We start from the raw sequence: 25,686 nt of genomic DNA, 5'->3' as shown, positions 1-25,686 counted from the left end.
TGTCTTTCCCATGAGACTTTATTAGCTTTCCATAGCACCTCTCTTCAGCAAAGGCAAACTAGCAGTATAAATAACTGCCAGAAGATTTTCTTGTGATTTTTTGAAGTGGTGATCCTCTTCCCTTTGTCTGTAATGGCTCTCTGACTATTGCCAAACAGAATGAAGTTTGCAATAACTAGCACTTCACCCCTTGAACCAATTCGAACTGAAAGGCTCAGAAATGCAACATGCAGCAAATGTTTCTGGGACACCGGAATGCAACAGGACGGCACGAAAATCCCAGAAAGGAAGCAGAGCGACCATCTGGGAGGAATTCCACCCAGGGGCAGTGATGAGCCAGACTTCCATTTCCTGCAAACCAGACACCAGACGGCCGCTCAAATCAAAGCAGCCCCAGTAATGCTCTATGATTCAATTCCAGAAAGTAAAACGAAAATCACAGTGATGAGAACCCCTACACTTACAATTCATTCAATCCCCTCAGGGTGACGGAGGGGAGAGGCTGAACCCCAAGCGCGGGTCACTGGAGGCAGGATACCCTTTACTGCAGCCCTTTCCCGGTAAGAACGGATTACCTTACGGAACTTTACAAAGCACTTTGCAGATTCCGCTTTCTGGCATGAAAGTAAAAGTGGAGAGAGACGAGTCCTACTGTTGAATCTTCTAAAAGAATCCAAAGGGAAAGGCTGAACGTTGGGGCGGCGCTGGGCTGCTCCCCGGGAGGCTGTAGCCATCTGGGAGCAAAACACCCGCTTAGCAACGCGTTCCTAAGGGAGGTCACTCGGTGGCTTCATTTTTTTTTTTTTTTTTCTTTTAAAGTGACAGGTTACTTCCAGTAGTGGAGTATAAACGTCCTGGGTGAGTAGAGGAGCACAGCCGGCTGGAGAAGGACAAAGAGGAATCAGCCTGGGGCAGCTGATCAGAAATTAGGTGAAGCTTTAGGAGCCATGCCCTCCCTCCTGTCATCAGGGTCGCTGGGCATTTCTGGTAAAAGAAGGCGATGTTCAGAGGCGTGCGGTTTAGAATCATGCAAGGTCACCATTACAGGGCCGGGTGTCTGGCTTATCTGCAGAAAGATTCTGTGGCGATGCTAACAGGCATCAGTGAGTGTGGCACCCGAGTGTTTTCCGGTTAAATGTGGAGCTGAATGTAAAGGGTTAATCTTTGCTTATTCTCTGAATCCTGCTGGAATTGCTGAAAGAGAGTATAAATGGTATGGCTCAAAAAAAAGCAAAGGTAATGGGAGAAGAGGCAAAGCAGATGGAAGAGTAATGGAATGAAGAGACCAAGGAAACCCACACTCCAAGCTCTCTGGTGTGTGTGTGTGTGTGTGTGTGTGTGTGCGTAAGTGTATCCACGTGTGTCCTTGCCTGTGTATGTGTGTGTGGGTGGGAGGAGGCAGGAAGGCATAAGAACGTGGAAACGAGCCCATCCATTCTGCAGGATTCTGGAGAGGATTTGGCTCAGTACTGTGATGGGTTGAATTGTGTCCCTCCAAAAAAAGTTATGTTGGAGTCCTAACCTGCAGGACCTCAGGATGTGACCTTATTTGGAGAGAGGATCTAGATAGAGGCAATCAACTTAAGAAGAGGTCAGTAGGGTGGACCCTAATCCAATCTGACTGTGTCCTTATAAAAAGGGAAAATTTGGGGACAGAGAAAGACACGCACACGGGGAAGATGATGTGAAGATCCAGGGAGAACAGCATTTACAAGCCAAGGAAGGCCTGAAGCTACCAGAAGCTGGGAGAGAGGCCTGGAACAGATTCTCCCTCACAGCCCTCAGAGGAAACAAATCCTGCCAAAACTGGATTTCCTTTCTAATATTATATTATATTATATTATATTATATTATATTATATTATATTATATTATATTACTTTATTTCTTAACATCAGATTTCTTACCTCTTGTCTTCACAATTGTGAGACAATACATTTCTCACCATGTATGTGGTACTTTGTTATGGCCTCCCCAGGAAACGAATATAGTCAGATATCAAGGCAAGTGGGGGCTGAAAATGCAAGAAGATGTGAAAGGCTCTATATAGAGGGGCTAGATCCTCAGGACCCTCCCTTACCCCTGGCAGCCTGAGAAATATGACCATCTTCCTTACTCCCCTTTTTTGTACTCCTCCCCTCCCCCACCCCAGAGGAGATTGGAGGCTTGGAGACTACTTCTCTAGGGAAGCTGAGCCAGAGACACTCTGCTCTCAAGTTCCCAGGTACAGCAGAGGGTGGGTGTGCCTCAGGGCTGAAAAGTGGGTAGGAAATGGAGAGGAGCGCAGGGCTCTTTCCTTCTCACAGAACTGAAGGAACCAGACATATACCTTTGCCTCTCCCTGTCCTGCCTACACCAGCACCAAATTGGAAAACATGGAAAATTATTTTCTGGAGAAACAGAATGGTCACAAAGAACAGAATCCAGATATTGACATTTTTGGATCTTCCAGTGAAAAACTAGCATATTGCCCTTACAAAAAAGCATTACAGAGAAAATGAAGGGATCTCAGGTTAAGAAATTCCACATTTAAAAAAAAAGATTTATTTATTTAAAGTATTTTTATTTATTTTTGCGAGAGAGAGTGAGAGAGAACGAGTATGGGGGAGTAGCAGAGGGAGAGAGAGAAGCAGGCTCCCCGATGAGCAGGGAACCAGATGTGGGACTTGATTCCAGGACCCTGGGATCATGACCTGAGCTGAAGGCAGATGCTTAACTGACTGAGCCACCCAGGTGCCCAAGATTTATTTATTTTAGAGAGAGAAAGAGTGTGTGGAGGGGCTGGAGGAGAGGCAGAGGGAGAGGGAGAGGGGAAGTATATTCCCTGTTGAGCAAGGAGCCCAAGCATGATGTGGGGCTCTGTCTCATGACCCTGAGATCACAACCTGAACTGAAACCAAGAGTTGGACGCCCAACCAACTGAGCCACCTAGGTGCCCCAAGAAATTCCACATTTGTAGTTATAGAAAGAGAGAACCAAGAAAATGAAAAGGTAGAGTTTATCAAAGAAATAATATAATAAAAACTTTCAGAGGTGAAAGAATACATCTTTAAATTAAAATAGACTATTAGGGCTCCTGGGTGGTTCAGTTGGTCGAGTATTCAACTCTTGATCTCAGGATCATGAGTTCAAGCCCTGCATTGGGCATGGAGCCTACTTGAACGAAATAATAAAAAAAAACCCTGTCTATTAATAGTCTGGTACAAGGAGACAATACCAAAATAAGTCTCAGTTTGTGCTTTGCTTGTGGTGGGAAAAATATTCTCCAGAGAATTCATAACCATTGGCTTACACTATGCTGTTTGCCTTATTTATATTTCTTATACTGTTTAGGATCCCCTAAGTGACAAATTTTAAAAGGTGCCCTCAGGCTCCTACACCCGGGGTGCAGGCAAGAGCGCATACAAAACTTTTCTGGAGGATTACACCTTCAAGTAGTTAGTTCAGGACAGCTGTGGATAAACCTTGCTGAAGATGAGCTCACAATCCAAAATTAGCCAACACAGCAGGAAATATTCAAGAGTCCAAAGACAACCAGAGGACACAATTAGATATGCAAGAACTTCTGATAATACAATAATTAGATGGAGAATATTAAAAAACAATGATCATAAAAGAACTTGAAGGCTTTGAAAACATGAAAGAAGAGTGAGATACTATCAAGCAGATGAGGCAAATGTGAAAAGGAATCAGCTAGAGCTTTTAAAAGTGATTAATAAAGTCATGATTTTTAAAAAAGATTTTATTTATTTGAGTGAGTGAGAGAGAGAGAGAGAGCAGGAGGAGGAGCAGAGGGGGAGGGAGGGGAAATAATCTCAAGCAGATTCTGCACTGAATGTGGAGCCCAACTTGGGGTTCGATCTCACAACCCTGAGATCATGACCTGAGCCAAAACTAAGAGTCGGATGCTTAACTGACTGAGCCACCCAGTCACCCGTCATGATTTTTTTTTTTTTTTTAAAGTGAAGAATGGGTCAAACTCCCTGTGACAGAGCTGGAAAGAGAATTAATGATGTAAAAGAGAGATTTAGAAAGTTAAAGTGTGGTGTGAGAGAGGGAAAATAGAGTGGATGGGGGACAAGGAGGAGCACTGAGGAGGTGAGCCCCAGGAGGAGAGCACGGAGGGTGGAGGTGAGTGCCAGATCCGAAGTGAGGGATCTTGGTCAACTTCCTTAACTTTTCCAGGTATCAGTTTCCTCATCCGTAAAATGAAGTTAATAGTAGTAACTGTTCCAGTGGGTTGTTATGAGAATTACTAAGTTAATAATTGCCAAGTCCTGGTGTACAGTAAATGCTGTAGGTCTTATTAAATGCAAAAAAAAAAAAAAAAAGAAATGTGGACGTTGTCTTAGTTAGCTCTGTGCTTTAACATAATACTGTAGGCTGGGTGGCTGAAACAATAGAGATTTATTTTCTCACAATCCGTAGGCTGGGAAGTCCAAGATCAAGGTGCCAGTGCATTAATTTCTGTTGAGAGCTCTCTTCCTGGCTTGTAGATGGGCACCTTCTTGCTGTGTCTTCACACAGCCTGTCCTTGGTGGATTCAGATGGAGAGAGAGAACTCTTTTCCTTCTTCTTATAAGGCCACTGATCCTATTGGATTAGGACTTCACTCATCTGAACCCTTTTAACCTTAATGACCTCCTCAAATCCCTATCTCCAAATAGTCACACTGAGGGTTAGGGCATCTACATATGAGTTTTGTTGGTGGGGGGGACACAGTTTAATCTATAACAGATGCTTGTTGTACAAGATCATCTATTTGAAGTGATCAACTGTACAAGAGATAGGATCTGTTCACCACCCTTGTGCTAATTAACCTTCTGATTATGACTTCTCTGATATTTTAATATTTAGCTAAACAAAACCAGTTCCTAAGAATTATATATATCAGAATGTTCTGAAATTATTAAAAAGCATAATTCAAAAACATTTTTTTTTACAAAATTTCTTATGCAAGCAAAATAAATGAATCTAGCAGATTTGTTTTAAATCAAAATGCAAAAATCTTATTCTTTTGGGTTAAGTGTTCCGAGCTGGCTAGAGTTTTTAGTCAAGAACAAGTGTTGAATCACATCATAAGCTTTTATTGCTGCATCTTTTGAGATAATCAAATATGATTTTTCTTCTTTCATCTTTTAATGTGGTGAATTACATTAACAGGCTTTTTAATGCCAAACTTTTCTTGCATTTCTGGGATATACTAAACTTGGTCAAGATAATTAAAAAAATAATTCTTGGATTTAGTTACCAATATTTGGATTTTTAAAAATATTTTATTTATTTATTTGACAGAGAGAGACACAGCGAGAGCAGGAACACAAGCAGGGGGAGAGGGAGAAGGAGAAGCAGGCCTCCCGTGGAGCAGGGAGCCCGATGTGGGGCTCAATCCCAGGACCCTGGGATCATGACCTGAGCCGAAGGCAGACGCTCAACCAACTGAGCCACCCAGGTACCCCTATTTGGATTTTTTTTTTTTTTTTGCCTTCGTGTTCGTTAGTGAAATTGTAAAATTGTTTTTCCTTTCTTGTATTGTTCTTGTTTTATTTTAGTATAAAGGATATTTGAATCTCAAGCAAAGCAGATTCATCTCTCTCTGTGTCCCTCTTTCTTTCTCTCCCTCTGCCTCTCTGTCTTTGTCTTTGTATCTGTTTCTCTCTGTCTCATACATACACACACACACACACACACACACAACGCACGCACACATGATCTGTTCTGTAAACTTGTCTATAGAACAGTTTGGATCTGGAGAGATTATTGTATTAAAATACATATAACATAAAATTTGTTGTTTTAGTCATTTTGCCCAGTTATATTCAGATATACTTAACATATAAAATTGCATTAGTTTTAGGCGTGCAACATAGTGATTTGATATTTGTATATATTGCAAAATGATTGCCACAATAAGTCCAGTTAACATCCACCACCTCACACAGTTACCATTTTTTTCTTGCAATGAGAATTTTTAAGATCTGCTCTCTTAGCAGTTTTCAAATATATATTTTAGCCATTTTAAGTGTGCAATTCAGAGGCATTAGTTATATTCACAGCATTGTGCAACCATCACTCCTATCTCTTTCCAAAACTTTTTCATCACCCCAAAATAGAAACTCTGTACCCATTAACTCTATATTTCTCCCTCTGGTAACCTAATCCAGCCCCTGGCAACCTCTAATCCCCCCTCTCTGTGTTTATAAATTTGCCTATTCTAGTTATTTCATATAAAAGGAATCATACAACAACTGTCCTTTTGTGTTTGGCTTAATTCACTTAGCATAATGTTTTCAAGGTTTATCTATGTTGTAGCAGATGTCAGGACATCACATCTTTTTAAAGCTGAATAATAATCCATTGTATAGATACACCACATTTAACTTACGCATTTATCTGCTGATGAGCACTTGGGTTGTTTCCACCATCCAGTTAGTGTGCATAATGTTGCAATGAACAGTCACATACAAGTGTCTGAGTCCATTTTCAATTCATTTAGGTAGATACCAAAGAGTGGAATTGTTGGGTCATGTGGTAATTCTTTATTTATCTTTTTAAGGAACTGCCACTGTTTTCCACAGTGGCTGAGTCATTTTATGGTCCATTGGTCATGCACAATTTTTGCACATCTTTGCCAACACTTGTTATTTTCCACTTTTTTGATGATAGTCATTTCAGTAGGTGTGACATGGTGTCCTACTGTGGTTTTAATTCACATTTCCTTATGAGTAGTGATGTTGAGCTCTGTAATTCATTGAGTTTATTGGCTAACTGTATATCTTCTTTGGAGAATAATGTATTTGTAGAGGGTAGGGGGGTGGTTGTAGCTCAATTTGTGACTCATGATTCTATTTCTTTGATGCTTATAAGCCCATTCAAGTTTTAAATTTCTTCTTTCAGTTTTAGTATTGTATATTTTTAGGAAATTTTTCTTTTCTTTGTTTTAAAATTAATTAGCATAAGGATTTTCAAAATATTCCTTATTATTTTTAAGCTCTGCCATACATGTAGTTATATCTTTTTTTATTATTTCAAATAATAAACATCCTGTGCTCTATGTTGGTATGCCTTTGTGGTTGTTTTAAAACAAAGCCTCCAAGTTCTTTGACATTCCTCCCATTGAGAATTGGAGTTTATTTTCCTTCTCCTTGTATCTCAGTGGACTTATCATGTCATTGACAATCAGGTCTTGTGCAAGTGACACTGACTTGCTGGCTGATTTCTGAGGCTGAGTCACAAAAGACGATGTGGTTTCTATGTTGTTTGCTAGAACTTTTATGCTTAGCATCTTGAGCTGCCATATAAGTCTGACTACTCTGAGGCCACCACACTGTGAAGGAGCCAGGCAACATGGAAAGGCCAGGGGCACACACTCTGGGGTCATTGAGTCATCCTGGCCAAGGCCCCAGACATGTGTGTTAGAAGCCTTTAGATGTTTCCAGCCCCTAGACGTTGAGTCACCTTTAGGGTTTGACTCTTCTCAACTGAGGGATCAGATATTGTGGGGTAGAGATTAGTGAATCAGCTGTGCTCTGTTCAAATTGCTGGCTTTCAGAATCCATGTGCATAATAAAATGATTGTTTTAAGCCACTGCATTTGGGGTCATTTGTTATGCAGCAGTAGTAACGGTAGCAGTCACATCTTTAAATGGATGAAGAAATGAATGAATGAACAAATGAAATATCATTATTTTGGTACATAGAACTCTGAAGCATACAATTTTTACCTGTATACCTAAGAAAAAATAGGCAACTGTATTTAATACCTTAAAGGGTATGCCACTAAAGCCTGGTGACTGGAACCCTCTTTGGGAGATTTGGACATTGAAATAAACATGGAAAAATCATAGAACCTGAGATGAGACTATCATGCTATATTCTCTTTGGAGGAAACTGCCATGGCCCATTACTTAGGTCAATAAATAGTTAAAATATGCTTTTCAAACCTGAACAGGTGGAACACAAGTTTGGCTTTAGACGAATGTGCCATTAGCACTCAGTTCTTGGAATTTTATAATTTTTTAAAAAATTTTATTGTTATGTTAATCACCATACATTACATCATTAGTTTTTGATGTAGTGTTCCATGATTCGTTGTTTGTGCATAACACCCAGCTCTCCATTCAGTACACGCCCTCCTTAATACCCATCACCAGGCTAACCAATCCTCCCACCACCCTCCCCTCTAGAACCCTCAGTTTGTTTTTCAGAGTCCATCGTCTCTCATGGTTCATCTCTCCCTCCGATTTCCCCTCTTCATTCTTCCCCTCCTGCTATCTTCTTTGTCTTCTTCTTCTTTTTTTTCCTTAACATATATTGCATTATTTGTTTCAGAGGTACAAATCTGTGATTCAACAGTCTTGCACAATTCACAGCGCTCACCATAGCACATACCCTCCCCAATGTCTATCACCCAGCCACCCCATCCCTCCCACTCCCCACCACTCCAGCAACCCTCAGTTTGTTTCCTGAGATTAAGAATTCCTCATAACAGTGAGGTCATATGATACATGTCTTTCTCTGGTTGACTTATTTCGCTCAGCCTAACACTCTCCAGTTCCATCCACGTCATTACAAATGGCAAGATCTCATTCCTTTTGATGGCTGCATAATATTCCATTGTATATATATACCACATCTTCTTTATCCATTCATCTGTCGATGGACATCTTGGCTCTTTCCACAGTTTGGCTATTGTGGACATTGCTGCCATAAACTTTGGGGTGCACGTACCCCTTTGGATCCCTACATGGAATTTTATAATATTTTTGATGGTAGCTGGTACTTTCTCCATGAAAGAAAAATATGTCACAAGGGAAAACACATCACTAAAATAAAGCTCAACTTGGAAGCTAAAGAATCACCTTTGAATCATAAATGATATAAAACCATGCTCTTCAACATTTGATTCATATTTTCCAATTTACTAAATTATTTACATCTCCCCTGAAATATAACTTGAACTCCAGCAAATTTGAACCTCTTGTTTCTATAGTTAGTGGAGAGAAACACTTACTGATTCAGATATATTGGTTGTGTAGCCTATTTTTATTTTATAGATATTAAAGCATTTTATTTTCTTCCTCCAGGGCTATGATTTTCAACTTGTTTTGAATTGCAATGACTTTCTTCTCATTTGCTTCTTTTCAAAACATTCTCCCTTCCTAAGAGAGCTCTTTGAGCTATTGAGAATAAAATGCTATAAGATTCATTTTTTTTTGCAAGACTCATTTTATTTAGAGTTTCATGTCATAACTTGAAATAATTGAATACACTCTTACATATCAGAGAAAACTGCTGCTCTTAGTATGAATTGTGAATTCTTTTATTTTTCTTGTCAAAAAGGTTATTTTCCTCCAATTTTTATATTCTCTCTCTCTCTCTCCAGCTACTTCCCTTGAAAGTATCTCTCTGCTATGACCTGCTTCACCAACCTAGGGTATAAATATCATAACAACGCTTTCATTTTCTAATTAGTTGATCAAAAATGTGCTTGCCTATATTAGCAGGACATCCAGCGTCTCCCCCTTGAAGTCTCAATTTCACTTAGTATTGTTCATAAATCTTAAGGAGCTTACTCCATTCAAGGGGCAGTCCTGCATCCAAATGCCAATAGAGAGAGAACAGAGGAGTCTGGTTCATTACTGCAGTAAATGGCCCCAAGAAGGCGGAACATTTTTGCTTTCGGATGCCCTGATGTGTCTGATAATCCAAATATTCATATCAGATTCCTCACATTTAAGATTTCATGGTTGTACTTTTTAGTTTATACCACTGCTTTTCAACCAACCAAATTTGTCCAAAATTTGAGGACATTTTTAGTTGTCACAACTTAGGGAACCTCATAGAGGCATCTAGTGGGTAGAGGCCAGGGATGCTGCTAAACATCTTTCAACGCACAGGACGGCCCTCTACCCCCCACCACAAAAAAACTGGCCCCAAATGTCAATAGCACCCAGATTGAGAAACCCTGATTTCTCCAATATGGTTTATGTAATCTGCCACTGTTCCCCGCATCTGGAGAGGTTTAAGACTTCAGTCACAAGCTATGCCTAAAGCAACAACTATACTTCTTCCTCCCCTCCCCCCAGTCACCTGAGTTCTGATTTGAACCACGGTCTCCAGTCCACAGTCCTCGAACCCCTTTTCTTCATGTTGAATTGCCCTCCAGGGTGCCAAATATCCCTTCTGACTGATTAACTCAATTAGGACCATCCAAGTTTATCAGAGAGGTTTTAATGCTGTTGAAATTCAGCAGGAAAGAGTCCAGTGCCTAAATCCCTCTTGTCCCCAGGAAGTTCCTTGGCCATTTTGTAAATTTGTTCAGTGATGTCAAGGACATGAGGGGCATTTAGAAAGGACAGCATCCATCATGTCATAGAAAATCCTGTTGTATCCCCATTTCCCAAGGCAGTAGGTGTCCTTTGTGTTACATTTGTGTAATCAAGAATAGTTGCTCAGATGACCCTTCATTGAAACAAGATCTTATCCAAGGAGACCTTCTGGGCTCACTAGACAGGAGCTGCTGACAATGTCTCTATAAAAAATATGCTCTACTTCACTGGGCACCAGTCCATCTATTTTTCTCATGTCCTGTGATGCCACAAATTGTAACGTATTTCCTTCAAATGCACCAAATGCTAATTATACTTGGAAAACATAGACTGTTTGCTAGACCCAATTCAGGAATAACCTTTCTACTGACTCTAGGTCAAGAGTTTTCATTTTTTTGCTGTCTGTAGCCATAGCTCCCTATACAGACAACTGTGCTTTGTTCCTTGATGCAGAATTCTTGAGGACCTGGTGGGGGGAGGATTTGGGTTCTTATATTGGTACGGATGATGCATTGATATAACGAGTACCCAGGAACATCTACACTCACTCCCTCATTTCTGTCAAATTGGGAAGCTATGTTTCTAACATTCTCAAATGGACCAGAGTATAAATAGAATTTTCTTGGACTTGCCTCTGATTTCAATCACTGTTGATGCCTTGGGAAATGCATGGCAGATTCCAAATAACTGTCTAGCAAATAGATTTCTGGAGTAAGAGCCATCTGTAAATTGGTAGCTGCCTGTGTTCTCACTATTTGAGAGATGGAATTCGGAGCACAAGGCAAAGAAACATTTGTCACTAAGCATCCTTCTGCTCTCTTGGGCTTGGACTCTGAGGTGCTTTGATGTACTTGAGGAATTTCCCAGGGCAGTAGCGAGAGATGGACACTGCCATATGATGCCTAACAGGGCAAGACAGGGAAGCAATCCAGCAGGAGCCTGGCCAACCTCATGAGGACCATCATATCTGGTTGCAAGCTTTTAGCAACTCTGCTATAATTCCTCTCTCTTTGGGGGGAGACTATTAAAATCTTTCACTTGTTCCAACATAGTCTTGTAGTGCTGTGAGGGATTATAGAAAGGTTTTATATCCATGCTTAGAACCGAAGGGTAGGGAGAAGAATTTTAGGAGTCAGAATGTTGGTATCAGCAGAGGTTGCTAAAATCCTCAAAAGGTAAGTAAATTTTAGGAACAATAATTTGGAGAGGGAGACATGAATTTTGTCACTTACTATATGGAGATTCTGCCCCTTCTCTACCTACTGGGTTATTTTACCATAGGATTCCGAGGTTTACTCACATGTTCTCTGAGGTACCATTATATGCTAAAATCCTTCAGGACTGTTTCCTAACTCACATCTCCATTAACAGTGGAGAAGGATTTACCATCACTAACAATCTTCCATCTTTCTTTATCTTCCCAGAGCTTACCGCTAGCATAGTGGTTAATACATTGTTTTGTCTTTCCCACTGGGTTCTCATTACTCAGGGCAATTCCTGGAACATGGTAGACACTCAATAAATATATGTTGAATGATTAAGGAACAAGCCAACACATGAAGGAAAGTTTTCATTGGGTTATTATCGGAGGACAACACCTCAGTATGACTGAGGGTCTGAAAAACACAATCTTCTCTTGAAAGTGAGTCCATGTGGACTCAAGAGCCAGTAAGTCTGCTTCTGTGAAATTCGGGAAGACCATCATTAGTAGTAGGGGTCCTTGGGGTAAGTGGTTGGGATGGTAGCTTTTCAGGTAAGACTGCACTGCTTGCCTCAAATTTTGGATCTGCCATTTGCCAATAGGATAAAAGGCAAGTAGCTTCTGGTTTTAGTTGATTTCCAATTTCAAGTTAAAATGTGTCTGTCCATCTGTCCATCCATCCATCTGACATTCATTACCTACTTGCCGTGTGGCAGGCCTGGGGAAAAGACTAGGTATTCAAAGACGATTAGGAAAAAGTCCTTACCTTCTCACTGTTTGCAATCTCATAGAAGGGGTTCTCTGGAACTGAAGTGTTGTCACTGTCACTCTATTTGTCAAGGGCAGCACCTGTGGGAGAGTAGCTTTGAAAGGTGTGCCAGGCAGTGGGATGAGACGAAACACAATGAAAGACAGACCTTGGCTCCAGTCCCGTCTTCGTGACCGCTGACACGTTCCTCATCTTTTATGGATCTCTAATTCCTCTTCTATAACATGAGGTGGGCAGAGAAAGATGATCTTCAAAGCCCCTCCACGCTCACACCTGGGTTTTTAAAATCTTAGAACATTTTTTCTCTAGCAGAGCAGTTATCATTGCTGGCCACTAGAGGTCAGTACCTTAAAAAGCAAACTGGCCACATTCCATTTTGTCATCAAAGTAAACCTTGAAGTAGAAGCAATATTACTATTTTCTTACCTTGTTTTGGGAAGGAAGAAATATTCCCAAAGAAACAGTTTTCCTTTTGACATATCTGAGCCTCAGTATTGATTGACATCCCTAAACTCCTTTTGCTAAATTCTCACTGCAGAGTTTACTAGCAATCTCAGTGTGAGAGATGGGACGAACAGAAGATAAAGCCCTAGTTATTGAAGCATTTAAGGTTTCTGTACAGACCTAGACGCATTGATATCTGTATGCTAGGATGAAAGAGTAATTGGAAATGATTCTTCTGTAGAGCAGGCCTCTTAGCTTGTCCAATGTCCAAAGGGAAATAGATTTTCAGATCAGCTCTTCTCTTAGATGTGGGATGGGAAGGCATCATAGTTTTCCTCCCCCAGAGTTTCTGCCACCCTGAAAAATAGGAACTTCTACTCACTCATTGGCTTGAAATTGCCAGTGACTTATCTGTATCTTTCAATGACTCCTTCCCATGGAGGGAGGGAGGAGGGGTAGTTTCTCTGACTGGAGATGGCAAGAGTCTAGAATCCACTGGCGTTTGCATCACTTCTGGTATTAGGCTGTGTGCAAAAAGCCACTTGCATGTGTGGCCTATCTGAGGTTCTATGAACTTGACTTGAGAGGAGGCAGACTTTGGTCCTTGCTGAGGCTGAATGGAAAAGTTTCTGCTGCAGGACAAATAGTCCCCGAGGTCTAGACCTAGAGACAACCGTTAGAAAGTTTGTTTCAGCCTTGTATCTGAATTGTATTCTCTGATTTCATACTATCAGTAGGAAAACCAGTATTCTGGTTCGTTTGCCAATTTTGAGAGTATCTCTCAGTTGGTTGAGAGGAGTGGAATTGAGCAGAAGCTTGTCTCAAATCCTATCAATGGAGGCAGATTCGTACTATGTCCTCACAACACGTATTACTGTTGTCTTGTTGGTGACATGGGTATTGTGGGGTTTAAGCAAGAGTAGGATTCAGGGTTGTCCTTGAGGAAATAGGACTAGGGAAAGAAGACAAATATAGCCCTCTTCCATTCATCATTTTATACAGCTGAAAACTAACATGAGTATAAGGACAAATAATAGAAGTCATTAAAGTACAATTGAGGAGTATGTAGGAGAAAGATGCTTCTTCTGCTTTGCCCAAGTCATAGCAGTGGGGCAAAAAGAGTTTGTGCAAGCTGGTGGTCCTTTGTCCCACTAACTGCTCCCCCTTGTCCTTTTCCATCATATTACCACCTCACTGGCATAAAGAGAAAAGCAGATATGAAAGATCCATGACATAACCCCAATAATAATAATAATTAGATTCATTTACATAGAACTTTCTGTCATTCATTTATTCATCCGTTTACTCATTTATCTCACACATATCTACTGGGCATCTATTATGTGCTAGGCACTGCTTCCCTGTCCTCAGTTGGCATTTGTTTGAGATCTGACAAAGTACTAAAGCAGGGGACGTCAGTACCTCTCCTATATTCCTCCCATATTCCTTGGGCCTTAACCAATTCAGGGTGCTCTGGTGGATTTCTGAGTGTCTTACCTGCATCTCTGTGCCTGAGGCCCTTTTCCAGAACCTTGGAAAGCCACTCTGCGGGAACACCAGTGCATGCCCAAAGTGCTAGGGAGTAGTCCTCAACCAACAACCCTTGGGAGTTCGTCTTTAAATGCTCCAACTCCCGTGCTTTTGGGGTGAGCTCATTCTGGGGTGTGTGTTTCATCCCATTTCCCCCAGCTTCCCTTGGGGATAAGCCTCAGGCAGCTACTGTAGCAGTTTCCACACACACATTACTTGCCTCTGTTTCCTCATCTCCCTACTGGTGTTTCCTGCACCTCGCAAATGAGCTACTTATAACTCAGATTTTTGCCTCAGGTTCTGCTTTTGGGGAAACCAGCTAAAACAGTCACTTTTCACATACATGATCATATTTGGTCCTTGAAAAGACCCTGTGAAGTTATGAACTGGACATAATGGTACCCACCACATCCTTTTGAAAAGAAAAAAACCCAGAACAAGCCCCTAGCCCCCCGACATCCCCTGCTGATGAGCTTCGCCCCGGCAACCATGTTTTATACCAGCTATTTACAGTCCTAGCTGACAGCACCAACGGATTCTAACTGAACTAAGAGCCAATCCCTAGACTGGCCTTTGGCAAACAGGGGCCAGCTAAGCCTTGAGACCCTCAGTCTGGGGCAAGTAAGAGAGAATCAGCTATTGGAGCTGAAACAAAAAAAAATGTCACGAACTAGCACGGTACTACGAGAGGCTAGGAGAGGTTGGGATTGTGAGAAAGCAGAATTCATGAGGTAGAGAATATATATAGATAGAGATAGAGAGAGAGAGAGAGAGAGAGAGAGAGAAAGCCAGTGAGTGATATGAGAAGCCCATGGTGTACAGAAAGAAGTGAAAACATGAAGAGACGTGTAGTCAAAGTCATTGCAGAAGGTGGGAGTCAGGACCTGTCGTGTCCTCCACTGAGGTCCTTGAGGACGGCTGGAGCCGTCCAGCTCCCACAGGGTCCAATCAAAGCGGGACTCCTGTGTCCATTACTCCTGCTCTGAATTTGAAAAAGCTCTGCTTCAAAAACGACAGTTGCCGTGTTTTACTTTTAATCAAGGGTGTGAAACTTGCCATGATCTTGCTTTTCAGAGTCGAATTGGAATTCCAAAGAATTCCAAACTTCCATTAGAGCTGGAAGGGAAGCCCAAGGCTCATTTATTTAATTCGGAGAAGACGAACAGTTTCATCTCAAGGGTAGATTCTTGTCAGTGCATGATGAATGATGGAGATTTGGTTGAGCAGGGTCCTGAGGCTGCCCATGGGCACAGTGAGAAGGAATGCAGAGGTCAAATAACAGTATCTGCCATGAGTTCAGAGATAGAAAGCCAGCCACGTATTTTCCACCATGGATCTAATGTGCAAATAGACTTACTGGGTTTAGATGACTTGTTAAAAGAGTTACACAAGGCTGGTTTCTGTAATTGCTGGGGTTAGATCTTACATCTTCTGACTTTCCACCCAGCTTTTCTTATGTCTTTCTGATTCAGTTAAATTTAGTTCTTTGAAGCTCTTTTGGGAAACTAAGAATTCCTTCTCATAAGAAAAGCTGCTTCTTATTATATGAAAAGCTATGTGCACTGCTTTTCTGAAGGTCACTTGGATTCACCTTACGCCTTTGCAGGTGAATTCTAGGGGACTAGAGTTGCCAGATTTAGCAAATAAAAATACAAGGCTCCCAGTGAAATCCTTGGGACATCTTTATACGCAATAATGATTTGTTGTAGCTACCTGAAATCCAAACTTGATTGGACATCCTGAATTTAATCAGAATTTTATGCCTAGGGGGAGTCAAGCGGGTATGGACCATGTGTGTGTGTGCCTGTGTCTTGGTATATTGATGAATATGTATTCTGCAAGCTGGCAGTCTCCCCTACCAACCATAGAATTATTTTTTGCCAGTAGTCTGACCAGCTGGACCACTTCAGGTGGCTGCACTTTAATTTTAGTTGTCAGTATAGTCAGACCTGGGCGTTTTCTGTAGAAGATCCTTACAACCCCTTTTCATTATTTCAGAGTAATTTCAATAACAAGAGGGATGTACTGCAGTGCCAGGAATGTTATCTGAAGCTGTGGTAGGGATAGATTACAGAGACTTCGCCTTTTCCTGCTCTTTATTTCAGCCAAGGCAGCATCTCACAAGCAATCTGGTAAAAGAAAATGTATGAGTATCTATGCAACCCCTTAGAGTTTATGATTTTTCTACTCCAGTGCTTTCAGATAAGTTCTTGGAATTCTGACTAGATTGGGCAAGGTTTTATTTCAATAAATTCTGCCACCTTCATGATGGCACGGAGTGAAGCCATGGACGTGGTCTTCTTCATATTGCTGCTCATAAATGCCTTTGCGATCTGACAGATGCATCGATTCGGAATGACTTCATACTGTGGTTAATCCATTGGGTTTATAGTTCCGGACTAATAAAACACAATAAAATGATGTCAATTCAAGACTCATTTCCTTCCCTGTTCAAGTTAGGGTGGGATAATTTTAAAAATATATAAACTAGGATTATTCTGGTTTATTCTTGCTTTAAAGAATCCTCTGGAATAGACATCCAGGTATGCCACCAGAAAACTTAAAGGATGATGTTTCACACGTAACTTACAATTTTAGTTTTTTTTTTTCCTCTCTCCTTAGACTTTTCTCTGCAATCCTTTGGGAGCATAATAGTGTACAACTATTCTGACTATCCAAGAGCTTATATAAACACATTTCATGTAAAATAAGTAAAATATGTTTATTATAAAAATGAAAACGAAGATCAAAAGTGTGGAAATTAAAAAATCCTCATTAATCACTTATTTTCATTCAACTTTTTCTATGCACATATGCAATCACCCTTTAAAAGTGGGATAATTACAGAAATGCTTTTTAGGAATCCACTTTGTTCTGTTTGTGTTTCATGAAGATCTTACGGTGCCAATGCATTTCCATCCTCACCACTTTTTATGACACTCCATATATTCTGTTGGATGAACGTATCACAGCTCATTTAACCAATATTCTATTATCACTTAGGCTATTTCCCACTTTTCCATATTATAAACTTTACTGCAAGGCTCTCTCTGTAATTAAATCTTTGCACACATTAGTAATTATTATTATTTTTTTTTAAAGATTTTTAAAATTTAGTTATTTGACAGAGAGAGACACAGCGAGAGAGGGAACACAAGCAGGGGGAGTGGGAGAGGGAGAAGCAGGCCTCCCGCCGAGCGGGAAGCCCGATGCGGGGCTCGATCCCAGGACCGTGGGATCATGACCTGAGCCGAAGGCAGACGCTTAACGACTGAGCCACCCAGGTGCCCAGTAATTATTTTCTTGACATACATTCTCAGAAATTGGAGACTTTGTGATTTTTGTATCTTAGACAAAACACAAAAGAAATATTTTGGCCATAGCAAGAGGGCACTGGGATGAGGGCATAGTTTCTCGCTTTTTTTTCATGTTTTGTTTTTTGTTTTTTGAACACTCCTATTTGAAAATTTTGCGTGTGTGTGTTTAAAATTTTTTTCTCCAAAGGACTCTTCAGTTACCCAACGTATTCGGCATGTCTTAGACTTGAGTACCAACCATACTCGGGACACAGGAGGCCTGTGCACAGTGTAGTCCTGCTTGCTCCTGGCTTCTGTCAGGATTAATCTGGACAAGAATGTGTTTGTGTGTGTGTGTGTGTGTGTGTGTGCGCACGCGTCCTAACTATACAGACTCTCTTGTGAGGAAAACAGAGAGGAATTCAGGCTGCCTGATTTTTCTCAGCATGACGATAAACATGGTCACGTAAAAGATTGCCTGAGTTCTCCTTGGCAGAACTAAACCAGACCCATAGACTCGGCACCTATCCCAGTGCTAGTCTTTGTTTCTTGTGCAGAGAAAGGGAGCTTAGAGCAGCTTTGTCTCCCTAGAGTTTGCAGAGCCCCCTGGTCGAGCCACACTGTATTTTTTGATCAGGCAGGAGCCAGTCCTGATTGTGATGGGCTTAGCTGAAATAGGAAGAAAATGATGTTTACAAGTATCAAAGGAAGAGGATGGAAGAATGGGACACTTTTCCCACAGTGCAATAATTTGTCTGTGAAACACATGTAAAGATTGAGGCTAAAAAGAACTTGGCACTGATCAATTCATCACGTTTTTTTATTGAGCACATATTAAGGCCAGCACCGTGTACGGCCCTTGAGTATAAAGATGAATAGGCTAGATAGCCAAATGTAGTAACATATGGGCAGTGCAGGGGCGTCTGGGTGGCTCAGTCGGTTGAGCGTCTGACTTGATTTCAGCTCAGGTCATGATCTCAGGGTTGTGGGATTGAGGCCCACGTCAGCCTCTGCACTCAGTGTGGAGTCTGCTTGAGATTCTCTCCTTCCCCCTCTGCCCCTCCCCTCACTCGTGCTGGCTCTCTGTCTGTCTCTCTCTTAAATAAATAAATAAACAAACAAACAAACAAATAAATAAATAAATAAAATTAAAAAAAAAAGAAATATATGGGCAGCACAGTGACGCACAACTGTGGAACGAGTGTGTAATAGGAGAAGGACCCAGCATGATGATTAAGAGCGGACTCCGGTGCTCAACTGCCTGGGTCTTTGTGACCCTATTTAGATAACATATTTCTTATCTTTTCTGTCTCTCAGTTTCCTCATCTGTAAAATAGAAAGAATAATTGCTGTAAGAACCAAGTGAGCTAATCCACGTAAAGCATTTGAAATAGTGCCAATTGTTCACTATGGCTATTGTAACTGCACTAGTTCCCAGATCATTAGGAAGATGTGTGAGGTCACCTATAATTCCTCTTGGGCACAGGGGAGGAAGAACATTAGAGAAAATGAAGAAACTTCCTAGCTGAGTCTTAAAAGGTGAGCTAGGCAGGCAGACAAGACAGCAATGGCATGATGAGCAAACGAAGCAGTGTGTGCAAAGGTTCTGAGGCACACAGGAACAAGGCGTCCTAGAACTGTGGGTATCCTGCATTCGTTTGGATTATAGGTTTCATGTGGTGACTTTTGGCAATGTGACTATAAAGTAAGCAGGGGCTAGATCCCAAACGGCCTAACGTGCCTTGCTAAAGGATGTTTGTATTAATATTAGGTAGGTTATCTTTTGCAAGTGGTTGAATACCCACCTCAAAAGGGCTTGGTAAAAAGGGAATGGAATGGCAAGTCCAAGGTAAGACTGGCTACAGGCATGTCTAATGTTTGAAGTGACTCTCTATCTCGGTCCATTATGCTCTGTGATGGTAAGATAGCTCATAGAGGCTCACAGGCTCTGATTGAGTTGCCCAAACCAATTATATTGGTGAGTGGAAAGCTATGCTCTGATTGTTCAGGCCAGGGATTTATATAGTACATGAGTCAATTCCATTTAGAAGCTCAAAGACTTAGCATGTAAAGGAGGGTGGTCCTTCAGAAGGAAATTAGGTATGGATACCAGAAAAAAGATATGGAATGAATACCAGATTAGCAAAGTGCCCAAAAGTTCCAGTCCCCTTTCGTACTAGAGGGATTGGAGGGCCACTGCTAGCCTTTAAGCTGTGGATTGACACGATCATACCTGTATTTGTGGAGAATGGATTGGAGGGTTGCATCTGGAGGCAGAGGGTCAATCAGAAAGTTTTTACTCGTCTGGGGAAGTAACAATGAGTATACAAATGAAACCTTGGCATTGGGGATGGAAAGATGCAATGACTCAGAACTATACATGTAAGAGCTGGAACCATTAAGGATTTTATACTGAACAAAATCCAGCGGGGAAGGGAACAGCAACATCCACAATGTCCCTTAGGTTTGGCTTTGGTGACAGGGTGGGTGTTTGCTGGAAGTGGAGGCTACAGAAGACGAGAGAGAAGAAGGTATCAGACAACACGTTAGCCGATTTCTGAAATATTTTTATGTCCATGATCTTTTTTCACAGAGTGGCAGAGAAGAAGTATATTCAGAGTTTATAGAACTTTCTCATCACCGCAAACAACATCATTCACAATGATGAATGACCCGGGAATGCCCTTTTGCATGCACAAGTACAAGGAAACACACGTGTCCTGAAATTGCGCTACATAAGCACACACATGTTTTGTGTTGGTCTCACTTTTTTAAAAAATTTGTTTTGCTCTTTTATTCTCACCTGATTCTGACTAATGCATTCTTTCTGTGTTTTATCTATCTTTGCAAGTGACTCTAAGTCCTTTCTGGAACAAGATGTTATATAGTTAATAAATCTCTCTTAATATATATTCATTACAAGTCAGCCCTTTCAAAGAATGATTGGAATGAGACTTAGAATTTTTTTAAACCAAAATCAGTTGTCTATTTTTTTTACACAAATACCCATAAATGTGGATAAATGGTATCTGTCATTTCTTTTTTGAGGAACAAAAGACACCTATGTTTGCTTAAGGAGTTTATCCTTTTAATACCAAAATAGTCTTTCCTTTCTCACTTTAGCTCTCTCGTCCCCATCACCAGCCCACCAGATATTTCAAAATAAAATTCATCCTTGGGCCTCAAACCAGCTGAAGAAGCACGAGTTTAAAAAGGCTACTCAAAATAGGTTCATAATGAAAGAAACATTTAATTAGCAATAATCGCGCCTCGGATAAACCTCATTGGCTACGATACTGCCACTGCGCAAAGCTATAATGAAAGAAACATTTAAAAGATAAGTAAATAATGTCCACAAAATGAATGCATGAATGGATCATGATCAAAAAAAAATTTAAATTACACAATAATCTTGTGGGTCATGACTGTCTACAATAACTCCTCCATTTCGAGTTTCTCCAGCAAATCCCATGGTCTTCAAAGGGCCCATATTTTCGTGTTCCCCAGATGAGCTTCTGCTGTTGGCTGTTTTTTTTACACTCTGTAGCCTGGCCTTCCAGGTCCAGCTATTATGTAGAAGCAGGTGACTATCTCAAACCACCTTTGCTTTCTCTTCTTTTCTACTTTCATTGCTCTTGGCCTTCCAGACTTGTGTCCCGACTCCAGAGGAGAGCAACCAATGGAGCAAAGCATGGCAGGCAGAAGAAGATGATGGGAGGTAGGTCTGTGGATGGGAGAAGTGAGCATTGCCCTTACACGCTGCTACTTGATCACTGCCAATGTCCCCTCTGATCATGGCAGTCCCCAGCTCTGGGGCATACAGGTTCTCCATGGTTCCTCATAAATGAAGTCCACATTTGTCAGGCTGGCACTTGGGGTTTTTCTGGGTCTCTGTTCTTACTTTCATGCTTTGTCCCTGTTATTACCTCTGTCCCCAATTTGGCTGCTCTACGTCCCACCTACCATGGAAGGCGCAGGGGGCAGAGGAGATTTCCCAAGTCCTCCTCTCCCACCCCTCAATTTGAGAGTAAACCTGTTCCCCTCAGCATTTCTTCCAGAGCATTTGTCTCTATGTCCAGTTTAGCACTTAGCATATTTTAGCCTGCTCATTTCCAGAATTCTTGGTATTTTGTGTATGTGTATACATGTCATTTCCTTTCTCGTGTCCTTAGAAATTGGGTGGCAGGGGCTGTGCTGTGTTCACCTTGGTGTTCCTCCACCATCACAGAACCCTGTGGTGACTCACACAGAGGAGGCATAAAAATGTTTATCAAATGAATGGACCAAGAGAGAACACATGGAAGGAGGATTAGAAGCCACCAAAAAGGAAGAGAGTAAGGGAATCCTACGACTGTCAGCTAAGGGTGTGGCAGATGGGAGGGAATCCTGACTGGGATGGAACGGTGAGGATCTGTGTTGCAGTGGGGAACCAGATGCCCACCCTGAGAGATGGCTGGACTGCGGGAGCCTTGAGGCTTGGAAGGGACAGTTATTTGCTCAGACGTCTGGTCTCTCTCCCTCCTCCTCCCGTTCACCCCCATCAGTTCACTGTAAATCAGTGGACATATGTTTCACTTTACTTGAATTCAATACCTTGGAAATCCATGAGAAATAATGCCTCCTGACAATGTAAAGTAGTGCCCTCATTTGTGCGCAAGCTAAGAGGAATAATAATTGTCTTGGGAACTTGTCAAGCTAAAGGATTTAGGAGAATGCCCTCCTGGCTGATCTCAGTAACTTGTTTTTCTTCATTTCTATTACCCCTCCCGGGCTCCCTCTATTTCTGAGTTTTTTACCCCTTTCTGATGGCAAATACCAGTGGTGTTTTGAGGGTGAGATGGGGTGAATACAGCTGCTGATTCATGTTTCCCTTGTATTCCTCCCACTTCCTTAAACACACACCACTTAGAATGCTTAGCATTTTTCCATGTGTGAAAGTTTCTCTGGCCCCCTTCTCCAGGACAGAGCAGCTCCCATGTGCGTCCAGCTTCTAGTCAGTCTGTCAGGTGCTCATCTCACTGAATTTGATGGTATGCTCATCACACACCAGCCTGTATGAACGTAGAGATTTTGTTTTAACTCACTATTAAATCTGACCCACCACCACAGTGTCTGGGTCACAGAGGCCTACTAAAGAATTGTTGAGTGAATACATATACGAGTGTGAAGGAACAAATAATAAAACAAAGGAAGTTATCACTTCACTTTAGCTTGCCTGAAATTACTCAGTATCTCTTACCCTTAGTTTTTGACTTTTGAGAATTGTTAAAGACTTTATCTAGGGTGTTATGATTCTCTTAAGTAGCAAGCAAAAATGTAATTTTATGAAGATTTAATGAGACAATATCATTGCCAGCTGATTTTATCACTCAGGGAGTTTAATAGAAAATTTGTTAACATTGTCTTTAATTTGTTTAAATATTTATGAACATCGCTTTCGAGAGGATTCTTATCTGGGGTTATTGTTTTATAGAATTCATTTTGGTGTGGTTTCAACCATTTGGTGGTTCAGCTTGTTTTAATAGATGCTGCTAGAATTCTCTGTAAGTGCTTTGGAATCTGAGTGGGAGTCTCTTTGGATCTCGTTTCTGCTTGCTCCACCGTCTAGGGCCCCAGATTAAATCAAAGTGTCTGCCACAAGAATCTTGGAACATTCAGGACATGAGTCCTGATCACAGCTCATCATCTTCTGATATGGAATCTAGATAATCTGTGTCAACATATAGGAGAAATCCGGAGAACAAGCTGTCTGCCCAGCCTGGGTCTGAGAAGAGGCCATTCTGGTCAGTGAAGAAGATCTCCAGCCAGACTTCATCTTCTGGCTGCAGATAGATGACTGTGGACCCCGAAGCCACATCATGGTTCCCTGTGTTGGCGTCGAAGGTCTTTATCCGGTACTGCCCATTGTGGACCAGCCCGATCGCCAGATGCTTATTTGCCAATGTGATATCATAAGAAAAGTAATAGATCCCTGGGAAGGCACAGATGAACTTCCCTGTTGCAGGGTTGTAATGCTCTCCCTCATTGAAGAGGACCTTGTTAAATATAATTGGTAGCCTTTCTTCTGGGTAGCTGGTCGTGATGCCAACAGAAAAGGCAGATTTGAGTACAATGCTTCCACATCTACAAACTCCAGGCAGCCCTGGGTCCCCTTGCTCTCCTCTGTCCCCCTTTGCTCCAGGAGGCCCAACTGGACCTACTTCTCCTTTTTCTCCCTCTGGTCCCATGGGTCCTTTCTTCCCAATCTCTCCTTGGTCCCCTTTCTCTCCAGCAAGGCCCAGTGGTCCAGTCTTACCTCTCAAACCTTTAAAAAGAGTTTACAGTTTAATTAATGGTTCCTCCAAATGTACAGTCACAAATAGCATGCCCCACATAGTGCCAGCACACCCTAAATGTGTTTCTCCAACTTTCAACAGTACACTACTAAATACTAATGCATCTTTAAAAAAAAAATCACTGATGCATTAAAATGGAAATAGAAAATTGTCATCAGAATCACAGGTTAGTTTTCCTGAGTGCATGAGAAATCATTTAAATGTTATTTTGATGGTGGATCATTTGCAACAAAATCAGTCACATATAGTATTTGTCACTATAGGAGAAATTCAATGAGCATAATGATATTATTCCCCAGAGTGAGGTCATGGGGGCAGACAGAACCAGATGAATCCTTAGAGGCTATTTTGTCTTATGCCCCATCCTACTTCTATCAGTATTAATAATACAAGAATTAATGAAAATTAGATTAGCTCATATTTATTCAACATTTACTATGTACCAGGGACCGCACTTTATTCACAGGCATTGTCTTCTTTAGGTCTTGAAACAACTTTATGGATTAGGAAATTGTTATTGCTTCCATTGCAGATGGGGAGATTGAGCCACAGAGAAGTTAGTTTGCTCAAGAGAATAGCTAGTAAGTGATGGAGCTGTGACCTGAACTCATGCCTGCCTGACTCTGGAGCCTGAGCATCCCTCTGGGTCAGGGGCTAGAGTGTACATTGTAAAGTGCACCTGGCACATAGTGAGGGCTCAGTATGCTACAATAACCAAACAACTGTGATGGCCACCACTGTGTAGTAGTTCTTTTTTGGAGGACAAAACAGTCCCAGAAAGGTGAAGAAACTCGCTTCTGTAGCAAGGCTAGGACTGGAATCCAAGTCCTAGTGTAATGATGCTTCCCCTTCATCAAAGTGCCTCTTACCTGTGGGGCTGGAATCAAGAATCCTAAATTCTGTTTGGCTCTGCAGCTAAATGGTTGTATCATTTTAGGCAAGTCCCTTAATTTCTCTGGGTCTCCTTATATATAGAAAAGACATAATATCTGTGAAAGGATTTCAACAAATTCAAAATCACCACAGTGAAATATTTTCTGTTTGTCCAAATCTTTATAACTACAGATCAACCATAGGCTAAATGAAGAGAAATTGTGATCATTGGTTGAAAGGGATAAGCAACATCTATTTAATTTTTAAACCATATATATATAATAACAAAGCATGAAAATGTCACTTAATTTTTATGGTCAAATCCATTACATAAATAATGCTTGTATAATGATATACCCTCAAAAAGTATCCAAATTATTGGTAATTTATGATGTACTTTTGTAGTCAGGGAAAGTATTTTACTGATATACTGTGTAGTTTCACTCTTAACTATGTATTTGTTCTCAGGAACTTTTATTAAGCTAAGCCTTTTTATCTTGATAGTGCTCAAATAAAAGAAAATATTCTTTTATTTTAATATTACATGTATATCAGCATATGAGCTTAATTATTTTTCAGTGATTTGGCAAATGTAGGAACGAAATGTTCTGGATAATGTAAATTTGAGGAGAATTAATGCTTTACCCTTAAAACATACAGTATTTTGTTTTAATAATTTTGGAAAGAGGCTGTTTAACAATTTATGATGCATAGAAGATTCTAATAATGAATGAAACCTTTTTTTCATGATGGGATCAGTGTTAATACTGATCACAGAACTGTCCTCAAGCTCTAGGTGGCTTTTGTTGTGAAGTTGAAATTCCACTGGTCCCAGCCAGAATATACTCTGGTATATTTCTTGAAATAAGGCCACAATAGTCTGATATTTTGCTTCTTTTTGGTAGAAA

At 41.0% G+C, this 25,686-nt stretch overlaps 2 protein-coding genes, 1 long non-coding RNA gene and 1 pseudogene across 17 annotated transcripts in view; 1 reads left to right on the top strand and 3 right to left on the bottom strand.

The window, feature by feature from the left end:
- Window positions 1–762, bottom strand: part of CC2D2A (coiled-coil and C2 domain containing 2A) — a 133,916-nt gene extending 133,154 nt beyond the window's left edge. For 5 of the 9 annotated variants that reach the window (XR_010409301.1, XM_064584295.1, XM_064584302.1 and 2 more), the window contains exon 1: window positions 576–762. The gene's annotated coding sequence lies outside the window, so the exon portion shown is untranslated. Of the gene's footprint in view, window positions 1–464 lie in introns of all 9 variants that reach the window. The other 4 variants (XM_064584297.1, XM_064584298.1, XM_064584300.1 and 1 more) reach the window with 2 other exon arrangements.
- Window positions 447–21,298, top strand: LOC135363571 (uncharacterized). Its single transcript, XR_010409306.1, has 3 exons — window positions 447–560; window positions 5,295–5,451; window positions 21,218–21,298. It is a non-coding gene; the product is annotated as an uncharacterized LOC135363571 (long non-coding RNA).
- C1QTNF7 (C1q and TNF related 7) overlaps window positions 20,121–25,686 on the bottom strand; it is a 106,591-nt gene continuing 101,025 nt past the window's right edge. For all 7 annotated transcript variants that reach the window (XM_054508990.2, XM_064584306.1, XM_045881460.3 and 4 more), the window contains one exon: window positions 20,121–23,874. In XM_054508990.2, the coding sequence (XP_054364965.1) occupies window positions 23,243–23,874 (632 nt within the window). In that variant the 3' untranslated portion in view covers window positions 20,121–23,242. The remainder of the gene's footprint in view (window positions 23,875–25,686) is intronic.
- Window positions 20,724–20,884, bottom strand: LOC123849029 (U4 spliceosomal RNA; annotated as a pseudogene).

Source organism: Mirounga angustirostris, unplaced genomic scaffold, assembly GCF_029215605.1.
Source record: "Mirounga angustirostris isolate CCGP_5_RB_7025 unplaced genomic scaffold, mMirAng1.0.hap1 SCAF_2, whole genome shotgun sequence".
Taxonomy (NCBI): domain Eukaryota; kingdom Metazoa; phylum Chordata; class Mammalia; order Carnivora; family Phocidae; genus Mirounga; species Mirounga angustirostris.
Note: the sequence above shows the minus strand (reverse complement) of the source record. Positions and strands in the feature narration are given on the sequence as shown.